This window comes from Belonocnema kinseyi, chromosome 4, assembly GCF_010883055.1.
Source record: "Belonocnema kinseyi isolate 2016_QV_RU_SX_M_011 chromosome 4, B_treatae_v1, whole genome shotgun sequence".
NCBI lineage: Eukaryota > Metazoa > Arthropoda > Insecta > Hymenoptera > Cynipidae > Belonocnema > Belonocnema kinseyi.
The window spans coordinates 31,376,281-31,387,906 of record NC_046660.1 but is presented as its reverse complement, the minus strand read 5'-3'; the positions used below and the strand labels follow the sequence as shown (position 1 = coordinate 31,387,906).

The 11,626-nt window shown below is 28.6% G+C and overlaps 1 protein-coding gene across 1 annotated transcript in view; it reads left to right on the top strand.

The window, feature by feature from the left end:
* The window catches only part of LOC117170672 (ras-related protein Rap1), a 103,636-nt gene that overhangs the window by 80,099 nt on the left and 11,911 nt on the right, over positions 1-11,626 (top strand). Inside the window, exon 2 of the mRNA XM_033357601.1 lies at positions 8,187-8,458. Coding sequence (XP_033213492.1) covers positions 8,276-8,458 — 183 coding nt within the window. The 5' untranslated portion in view covers positions 8,187-8,275. The remainder of the gene's footprint in view (positions 1-8,186; positions 8,459-11,626) is intronic.

Here is an 11,626-nt window from a genome sequence, read left to right as displayed (position 1 = left end):
AATTCAACCTTTTTTGAAATGAACTATTTTTGGTTTAAAATTCCATATTGTAGGGTTACAGATTCAACTGGTTCCTAGAAAAGTCCTTTTGTTTTGCTTGAAAATTGAACATTTTGGTTGAATTTTTGTTTGTTTCTTGACTGAAAAAGATCTTTGTAGGTTGAAATGCTAATTATACATCAGAAATTATACATATTAGCTTTAAGAAATCAACTCTGATTGAACTTTTGTTTTAAATTTCATCTCTTTAGTAGAAAATTCATCATTTTGGGTTGAAAATTCAACTATTTTGTTAAAAATGCCATATATTTCGACTTTAAATCTTGGGCATATTATACTTTACATTTGACTGAAGCAGAATACAGTTGTTTGGTGAATAGTTTTTTAATGAATTGAAACAAATTTTTCTGAATAAATTTTGCAAGAATTATTGGATATTTCCTCGACAAGATCGACCTCTTTTGGTGGATGAGGACATTATTAAAAAGGATAAAAGGAGGGGTTCAGAGGCGAAAGAAGGCACTACGGTTTTATGTGGATGTGACTGAGTCCAATCAAGTGTATCGAGACTCGTTCGAGCAGATAACGTATTTACAGCTCAAAGTGGACATTCGATGTGTCTCGAAGCATTACTGGTATCCCTATATACAAAGCACGTCTTCATGTGCGTTTTTCATCCAAAAAGAAGATTGTCAATCTTTTAAAACGAGCATTTGAACTCAATTTTCATCAGGAATATTTAAAAAATAAGGAAGCAAAGGCGAAAGTAAAATTAAAGAAGAAACCCGGGGAAGTGAAGTCAAGAAAGAAAACAGGAAGAGAAAAAGTAAAAAAGGGAGATATGTTAATGACTTTATTTTTTGGTCACTTATTTTATCATTCTTGTTCACGTAAAGTTCGCCAATTTTTTCAGAAGTGGTTTACAATTTTTTTTAATTGATACGATTTTGGTAGCTGATTTTAAATTGCTCTATTTTATGCTTTTCAATTCTGCAATTAAAATGTCAAAGATGGAATTCTTTAGAATTCCATCCATATACAAAATAGACCAAAAATAGACCAAATCCCAACAATTTGTTCCATTCTTTCCCCCTTCAGTGTAATACCTGATAAGGTACACTGTTTAATTTTTCTCGATTTTAAAGGATTCCATATTTAAAACATTTTCAAGTTTTCACATTTTTGCGTTTCAAATTGTAAATTTGCAAATTTCGGATTGTTACATTGTGATTCCTTTTTAAGTAGTCTAATTTTAATGTTTGGCAGATCCCAACTTTTGTGATTTTTCATTTTTATGGTTATTTGTAAAATCTTTAACTTTAGAATTGATCAAATCCGTCCTTTGTTAATCATTTCAGTTTTTTAGTCATCAAATTTCAAATTGCTCAGTTTTGAAAATTTAAGAAAGATGATATGCTGCCTTTAAGATTTCAGTAACTATACTGAATAAATAAGAAAAGAAAAAAGTGAAAAATATGCAAAATATAAAAATGAACTTACCACTTAAATTGAAATTAATCCACATAATGCTCTTGACATTTTAAAAATGATGATTATCGCAGCCTGCGTGCTATGTTCAAAACTTTAACCTTTTGCTTTCATTACTTTCCAGATAAATTACTAATCACTTCTTATAGAAGCTGTCCTAATTCCCTGATAATTAATTAATTACGTCTATTCTACAAGAAAAATATAGTTTGTATTCAAATAATTAATCCAATCTGTCTGACTGTAAGATTTTGAATTATATCAATTACATCCATATATATTTTTTTGTAATTTAGGAAAAAGTCAGGAATTATTGAAAAAGTTGCAATAGTCAGGGAATTTCTGTAAAAAATCCCTTTCAGTCACTTTTGAAGATAAAGTCATTATAGCCACTTTTTTAAATGAAAACCTTACCCGCGGAGAAAAATGAGTGCTAAATTTACAAGGTTTTTAGTTAAAATAGAGACAGCGTAGCTTTTCAGTAAAGCTTACCGAATTTTCTACAGTTTGCTGAATTTTCAGTAACTTTACAAATTTACGGATACTTTCTATAAAATTTACAGATATTTTTATTGGATTTTACGATTGAAAGATGCCAATTTGACAGCAAAGTTCAGTAAATGTTACAGAAAATATCCGTAAATGAATAAAATAACTGAAAATTGTATCAATTCTTCAGAAAATTTAGCCATCTTAATTGAAAGTATAATTAACCCATGGGTTAAGCACAATTGAATGCAGGTCTTCACTGATTCCTGAATTTTCTTGAATCATTTTTGAATCTTTTAGTGTATTTTAAAAGCTTCCAAGACATTTTTAATAGGCTTCAATATGGAATATGAAGGGATACTGAAGAAACTTGAAGATTTTAGGGTATTTATTTTAATTACTAGGAATTTAAAAAGAATTTAAATGTTTTAGAGTATTCAAAAAGATATCAAGGAATTTTCACGAGCTTAAGTGATTTCAATAAGATTTCAAAGTATTTAAAATATTTTAGGGTACTTTAAAAGATTCCAAGACATTTTTATAGATTTCGATAACTTGATAGTATTCCAAAGATTTTAAATAATTTAGGGCATTCTTAAAATTTTTTAGGGATTTTGAAGAGCTTTAAAAAGTTTCAAAAGATTTAAAAAGGTTTCAATTGGTTTGAAATATTTTAGTGAATTCTAAAATATTTCAAAACCTTTTTTATTGGTTTTAACAATTTAAAGAAATTTCAAAGGTTTTAAAATATTTTAGTGTTTTTGAAAAACGTGTAAAGTCTTTTCAAGATAAACAAAATTTGAAGGTATTTCAATGGATTTTAATGACTTTAAAGGATTTAAAAAAATGTTCATCCGGTTTTAAAGAATGTGCTAGAATTTCGAAAGAAATTAAACTATTTTATAGAACCTATAAGATTTTAAAATATGTTGCAAGATTTCAAGGAATTTAATAAAATTTCCAAAGATTTTAAAGTTAAAGATTAAAGATTAAAGAATTTAAAGTTATTTTAAAGTTAAAGTTTTTTTTTAATTCCCAGGAAGGAATTTTAAAGAGCTTTAAAAAGTTTTAAGAAATTTCAACAGATTTCAAAGGATTTTAAATACTTTAGAGAATTTTAAAATAGATTTCAATAGTTTAAAAGGAGTTCAATTATTTGAAGGGTATTAGAAAAAATGTATGTGTTTATAAAGAATTTCCGAAGATATGTAACAATTTTACAGAACCTATAACGTTTTATGATATTTTGAAGTATTCCAAGGAATTTAATCAGATTTCCTAGGATTTTTATGATTTTAAGGGATTTTAGAAGGCCTCATGGAATTTTAGTCAATTTTTCAGCATAAATTTGATTAAATTTCAAAGAAATCATTCACACGAAGTGAGTAATTTCGAAGAGCTTTAAAAATTTGGGGAAGTTTTCAAAAGTTTTTTTCAGTTCATTGAAATTAACTTGGAATTCTCTCTGAATTCTTATTAATTTATTTCATTTTTTTATATCACCTTGAATTTAAATGAATTTCATCTAATTATTCTCATGTCCTTTCAATTCTTCTAATTTCACTAAACTTTTACTGAAATCAATGGTTTTTCTTATTTGTGTATTTTTTCCAATTCATTTGAATACTCCTGAATTTAACTCAAATTATATCTACTGACTTTGAAATGTGATTTTTGACCTTTAGAAGAAGATATACCACGTAACAAGCGTACAAAATTCAAGAATTTCTCGATTTTTTACATCGACTTGAACTTGTGGCATTACATCGTAAAGTTGTAGCAAAAATATATAATTTATATCACACAATTGTTGAAATCTTATCTTGAATTCAAGTGAATAAAGTATTAAATATCTACATGGGTTCCTTAGATATTACTAAAAATACCCGAGCGTGTTTGCGTGCGGCTTAGGAAACTTGTGGGGAAAAAACTTATATTGACAGGGGGGTAATCTTTGAAATCTGCGTTGAGTTTGAGTGAAACTCTTAGACATTTTTAGTCATATCTGGGGAACCGGTGAAGATTTTGGAGGTTTGATGGGCTTAAATTGAAGATAAGATTTAAAGGAATGTGTGGTCTAAATTTCATGTTTTTGCTAGAACTTGCCTAGGGCATGTCACGTGTTAAAGTCGAACCTTCTTACATGGTATATTCTCTTCAAAGGGTTAGAAATATATCTGTTAGAGGTCATTCGACATGAAGTTTGATAAGATATCCAACGGGTTTTAAAACAAGTTTCTCGCTTCTTTTAACAAGTAAGTAATCACGTTTCAAAGTGTATGATATAAACATTACAAGATTAGAATTATGATATTCAAATATTCACGATCAGAGAAAATGAAAAATTGATCAGGGAAAAGTCAGGGTATTTTGAAAAGGAAATTTTGCTCTTATCTTGTAGTTTAAAATATTGAAAAATATTAAGAAATATATCTAACTCATATTCAAGTTTTAAAAGTAACTTTCCCAGCGACTGCTGCAGCGAAGTTGGCCTAATTAAGTTTTGCCCAAGTGAAGAAGGTTCAACGTCTTGCACGCCAGGGATCTTTGTGTTGTGCCCGCAAGGGTTAATCGATGAACGGTCAGAAGCTGAATTCATTTTGAACTGTTTTCGGTAAAGCTGTTGAGGTAAAATGACCGATAGAACAGCTGATGTTCTTTATCAGGCTGAGATCGGTTAAACCCGAAATCGATGTTGTTTTTGTAATTGTTTTTATATTCAGGATTAAAGGATACTGCAGCAGCTAAAATGTGATGTATGACTGGCCTCTTTATTTCAAATGATTACTCATCGGCAGACTCGTGCTTCAACTAAGCATTGCGAATTTACTCTCAGGCGGTAGTTATCTAATTTCCGAGTTAAACAATTAATTGACTCCTCTTCTCGCGTAAACTATGAGAATTTTACTCATATCCTGTCTTAAATGGGACAATTAAAAAACTCATTTTCACATTCCTAATCCAGGTTCCAAATCTGGATGATTGATGATCGACACACTTTTTTAAATATAGTTTTTGCAACTTTTCTTGCTTAAGTGTTTTAAAAGAATTTCTTTTTTGCCGCTTGTTTTCATGAAATTACTACGTATGCTTGAATGTGCCATTAAAGTTGAAAAAGTTTGAGTAGACAAATTTTAATCTTGAAATTCTGAAAATTAAATCATTCAAAATAAAATAATAATAATAAAAAAACGATATAAACTATAAAATGCTCATAAATTATTTTTGACAGTGGTTTAAAATGGAATAGATTCTAATTAGAAACCTCTAGGATTAGATATTTTTTAATTGAGAAGCATTTCAAATTCTTTCAAAATCGAAGTCATGAAAAAAGTAATTATTGAGGAAGGACTCAGCATTCAAAGTTATTTTTTTTTAATTTGCATTTTAAAAATTGCACAGCTTACAGTTGAGCTCTTAGATGGTAAACTTTTAATTTTCTACCTTCCTGTATTTTGAATTTAAAAAATTGAACAATTATAAGGGTCACCACTGACCCGGGAGAATCGGGAGAGACTTGCACCGGGAGAAAACTGAGAGAATTCCGGGAGATAAATGATACACCGGGATATTTCCCGTATTTCATAATTCGCACATTTTGCAATTTTGGAAGTTTCCAATTAGAAAGTACATATAATTTTCAAAGTGTTAAGAATAATTAAACTTTTAAGGCTAAAAATATTAAAAATTCTGCAATTTTGAACGGTGAAAATGATAGTGATTTTATTTTACATAAATCACATCTTTTAGTAAAGAAATTTATCCAATCATTTTAAATGTCGCTTGTTACCACATAATATGATACTTATTAATAACATATTGAGCGTCTTGTAAATTTCTATAATTTTAATTTAAAATTATAGTTTTGATTGCAATTTTAAAACAGTTTCATCTTTGTGGTTTTGAAACTAGAGTTTTTCCTTGAATTAATTTTCATGTTAATTTTTTGGGTTTTCGAATTTTCAATTTCACATTATTGCAGTTTCATATTCAAATATTTAACATTTCAGGACCATTTCGCTATTAAATATTTATAAATGTCTTATTATAAGCCTTGTTAGTCAGTTTTGAAATTAGTAATTTTAGATGTAAATATAGAGCAATTTCGAATTGCCAAGATTAAAATTGTACAAATAAAAAAATGAAATCATATTATAGCAATATTGTTTTGTATTCTTTATTTTAATTTTGAATGTAATATCTAAAAATGGCCTGATTTTAAGTTGAAGATTTAGCTCAAATAATTTCAAATTGAAAGATATTTAATTCAAAATGTATTGAATGAATAATAATTCTAAAGGGAAATTTGAAATTAAAAATGGGTTTTTATTTTTCCCTTTCATACGTTTTAATTTTTTAATTGAAATCGAATTGGTTGATTTTTGGAAAGTATAATTAGCAATTTAAAAACTATTTATTTTCAAGCGATTTAAATATACTTCAAATAATTAAATTTGAATGGGTTCGCATATAAAAAAGTTCTAATGTCCCTATTTTTGGGCATTAACAATTTTTTTTGTAGTTTGAAATGAAGTTTTCATTTATTTAAGTTTTAACGTTTCGAAGTAGAAATTTTCCCATTTAAAATTACTATTTATTTTAAAGCTTTCTTTAGAGTAATGCAATTCATTTTTCATTTCATTTTGAACGCTTTTAATTGTAAAGAATACAACTTCAATTCCTCTGATTTTTAAATGATCCAATTTCTAATATTCGCATCTTAAAATAATCATTTTTTAATGTTTTGATATTGTCATATTTTCAAAATTTTAATCTAATCCATACTAGTTTTGTGATTCCCCAATTTAAATTCGAATTGTGCAATTTTTAGCGTGTTGGCTTAGAAATTTTCATATTTTCAATCGATTTCTTGCATAAAGATTTCTGATTTTGATCGACTTCCGCAATAGATAATATGTGAAAAAACTGTGGGTTTCGTAAAGAAAGTTAGTTTTTATCTAAACCGGAAGAAATAACGAATATTTAACGGGAGAACAGGGACAAAACCGGGAGTAAAGAATTTAAAAAATAGTGGCCACCCTGATTATAATTTTTAATGTAAACAAAATTCTAAAGTCTCAATGTGAAACTTTGGAACAATAATAATGCTGTAAATCATAAATTATTAAAATTAAAAATTTGCGAATGAAAAATATTTTAATTTTGAGGGGCCTTTTGAATGTGAAAGTGTTATTATAATACAAAATTATTTTGAAATTTTTTGATTTAATTTGCTGTTTGACGTAATACTTTTAAAAAATCTGGAAAAGTGGAAATTTTTATTTTTTCATGTTTAATCCAAGATTTTAAATTTTCCTTTGAACTACTCATAAATCATCAGAACGTTGCTTTCTGTAAAGAAACAATGAGTTTAACATCTTTTGGGTTGAAAGTGGTTGAAGCGTTTTTAGGGTTTCGTAGCACCCGGAAAAAAATCCTTATAGTTTCAGTTGGATGTCCGTCCGTCGTTCTTTTTTTTAAAGACTGCAATTGAAGGACTGTAGGGGGAATGAGGATAGGGTAGGACGAGAAATTAGGGGACATAAGTGGAAGGTAGTAGGGAAAATAAGAGGTGGAAAGTAGGGGAAGTATTAGGAAAGGTGGGAGGGATAAGTATGTGAAGTAGAAAAAATTGGGGAGAGGAAGTAAGTAAAATGATGTGAAAGATAGTGGGGGAAGTGTGAGAAAATTACGGGAGGAAAAGAATGGGAGGTGAGTGGTGGTACAGTTGGGAAATTTAGGGGAGGGTGTATAAGGGAAATGCGTGGAAGGGCAGTAGGGAAAGGAAAGGGGTGAAAGTATATGTAGTGATGAAAAATGAGGGGAGGGGAAATAGGGAAAGTGAGTGGTTATTATGGGACGGAAGAAAGGGAAAGTAGATGAAGAGAGTGTAAGTGAGGAGAAGTTGAAAATGAGGGTGAGTATGGGAGAGAAGTGTGGGAAGTGAGAGGCTGTGATAGCGAGGAAAGGGAGAAGTAGGGATGTAAGGAGTTGGGTAAGGCGTCACGAAGAGTGAAGTTGGGGGAGGGGTTAGTAGGGGAGGGTGAGGTTTGAATGACTTAATTAACAATTTAATAGGCGACAGAACATTTATTTGACTATTTTTTCGTTTTATAATTGAGCAATTAATTTGTGTTATCTTATATTTTTTGTTTTTGATAATTTTGAATAATATTGGACTGTTTGTAAGAAGTGTTGTTGAATTTCAGATCTATCTCGCTGACAGCGAAGAAGGACAAGACGTGGCGGATTCGGTGACCCCTCGGCTGTGACACGAAGCAGATAGATAGGGCAAGAGATGCGTGAATATAAGATAGTGGTGTTGGGCAGCGGAGGTGTCGGTAAATCTGCCCTCACTGTCCAATTCGTACAAGGAATCTTTGTCGAAAAATATGACCCAACCATAGAAGACAGTTACCGTAAGCAAGTAGAGGTCGACGGACAGCAATGTATGCTGGAAATTCTAGACACAGCCGGCACGGTGAGTCCTTATTTCAACTTGATTTACTACCCTTGCCTTCCTTCCCTTGTCTCGATTGTAATCTTCGCAAAATCTTAAACTCATTCTCCTCCTTTTGCGACGAGGTACTGGTGCACTATTCATCGATCCACTTTTTAGTCTCCCTAGGTAGATAACAGACAGAAAACTTTATATGCAAATTTTCCGTCCAAAAAGGTAATAGTCAGGAAAAACCTCGAAATCAGGAAAGAGTTAAGGAATTTTGTTCGCCAGGGAAAGGCAGAGATTTTGAAATTAACATTGTAAAAGTTAGGGAATTTCTGTAAGGAAGTACGTTAAGTAACTATCAAGAGTAATTAAGGCTGCCGCACAGTAACTTCTTCTCTCAAATCAATTTTTAGTCACTATAGTAACTTTTTAAATGAAAAGTTTACTTTATTCATTCGCTTTTCTGGAAATAAAGTAGCTCATGGTTTAACTACTATTGAATTAACGTCCTATACTTATTTCTGACTTTTCTTAAATTTTTTGCAAATATTTTAGGGTATTTTAAAAGTTTCAAAGAACTTTCTAACAGATTTCAATAATTAAAATAGATTTCAGAGATTTCTAGAGTTAACATTTTTTTAAATAATATTCCAGGGCATTTTCAATATATTCAAAAATTGTTCAGGAATTTCCAAGAATTTAAATTATTTTGACGGATTTAAGAAAATTTTTATAAAGTTTTAAAGATTTTCATTTCAAGAGCTTTAAAGTGTTTCAAGGGATTTCAAAAATTGTTAAGGCATTTTAAAGGTTTCAAGATATAGTTTAAATGTTCCGAAGAATTTTCAATTGATTTCAATAATTTAAAGGTGTTCGAAGGATTTTCAAGATTTTATGGTATTTTAAATTTCCGAAAAATTTTCAAGTACTTTAAAATGTTTCAAGGGATTTCAAGCAATTTGAAATATTTTAGGTTATTTTTTAGAAATTCTAAGAAATTTTCAAGAGCTTTAATAAAATTGCAAGGTATATCAAAATATTGTAAAGGATTTGAAATATTTTAGGATATTTAAAAAGATTGCAATGCAGTATCAAGACCATTAAAAAGTTTGAAGGGATTTCAAAAGATTTAAAAAAATTTGCAATGTTTTAGGGAATTCTAAAAAACTCTAAGGAAATTTTAACTGGTTTACTGATTGAAAGGGATTTTAAAAGTTTACAGTGTATTTTAAAAAATTTTCCATGATTTCAGGAAATATCAGCAGATTTCATCGAATTTTACAGAATTTTCTAATATTTTAATTGATTTCAAAGATTTTATTCATAACAAGTGAGGGATTTCGTGGGATTTCAAAGATATAAATAGATTTTTAAATATTTTTAGCAATTCATTTGAATTTATATGGAATTGACCTGGAACTCATCTGTCCTGAATTCTTTTAAATTCGCTTGAATTCTTGTAAATTCTACTCAATTCGCTAGATTAAATTTTTTTAGTTTTTGCTTAAATAATTCTGAAGTTTTTTAAAGTCACCTTAAATTCTTTTAAATTTTTCATATTTTTTAATTGTTTTCAATTCCCTTTAATTACTTTTAAGTCACCTTAAATTTTGATGAAGTTAATCGAATTCTTCTTATTTCAATTAATATCTTATAATTTCACTCAAATTTTATTGGATTTTTTATCGTTTTTTTTTTAATTTATTTAATTTATTTTAAATTTAACTTAAATTATTTTGAAATCGTATGAATTTCCCCTACATTCGTTGAAAATCATCGGAAATTCTGATACATTTAATCAAGTTAGAACATTATTAGTAGTAGAACATTATAGTATAGTAATAATTGAACGAAAATTACGATTTTTGCCTAATGCGAAAGATAAGAAACAAATATGTGAATAATTAAATTTTAGTAAATAATTAAGGCTTCAACTATTTCATTATTATTTACGCTTAGGTTTCTCTTCTAAAATTTGTTACAATATAATAAATGGGCCATTTTTGTCAAATTTATAAATCAAATTTTAGATTTGGTAATTTTGAACTTGAAGGCACAACTAGAAGATAATTAATAAGAAAAATGATAGAAAACCTTAGGTAAATTGGGAAACTTTTGTGATTTTAAACATTCTTGCTCGCTTAAAATAAAATTTTTTAATTATTTAATAAATTATGAAAAATATTATGCATGTTTTATGTTAATACTTTGCGCTGAATACTACACTATTTTTTTAAAAAGAATTTAGATATAAGATATCATCAAGATGCCCAATTCTAAATAATTTTATTTTATGTTGACGTTTTACACAGAAAATTAATATTTTTAATACAAAATTATAACATTTCGATGATTACAATTTTTTTTCAATAATTACACTTTATAGTTTTCTTATTGCTTTTTAACGTCATTGCTGCATGAAGAAGATTTATAATTTTGAACAATTTTATGTTATGTTAATGTTTTTCGTCGGAAATTGGCATGTTTAACAAAATTGCAACGGTTTGATTGTCTATACAAAATTTAGTATATCAATTCTGAAGTTAAGGTTATCAATTTTCATTAATTATCAAGAATCTTTGTATTTTTGAATATTATTTGTGATAATAATAGGTACTCTGGAATATATCAATTTTCTATCATATTGATTTAATAATTTAATAAAAAAATTGCATGGGATAAAACCATATTTGCGTGCGTAGCGCGCGTATTTTTGTTTCGTTGCTTAATGAAATGTTTCGTTTTGTTATAAAAATTCTGCATTTATAAATTGTTATTTGTTAAGGGCATGTGACACAGCTAAATACCTATATTACCGACCACACTTTTTTAAGTACACTGAATGTTTTTTTGAACCTAAGAACTTTTTTTGTAAATAAAATATCGAGCTGAAACTTTGGAAAATGTATTAGAATACAATAAAGTACGTTTAGGTACTGCATTTTGGTAGGAACTTCACTGAAAATTATTTCATCTTTTTTCTGAACCTCAACATTTTTTGAACGTTCGAACTTTTTTTATACATAAAATATCGGTCTGAAACTTTGAGAAATGCAAGAGCCGAAAGAAAACTACGTTTAAGTACAAAGCTTAACAATGAAAGATGTAAAAAATATATTTTAACAATCAATTCCAACGGCATCAGCCGGTAACGTTGTACACGAAAATACGAAACCTGGCGGCCACTAGACGAGGCTCTAG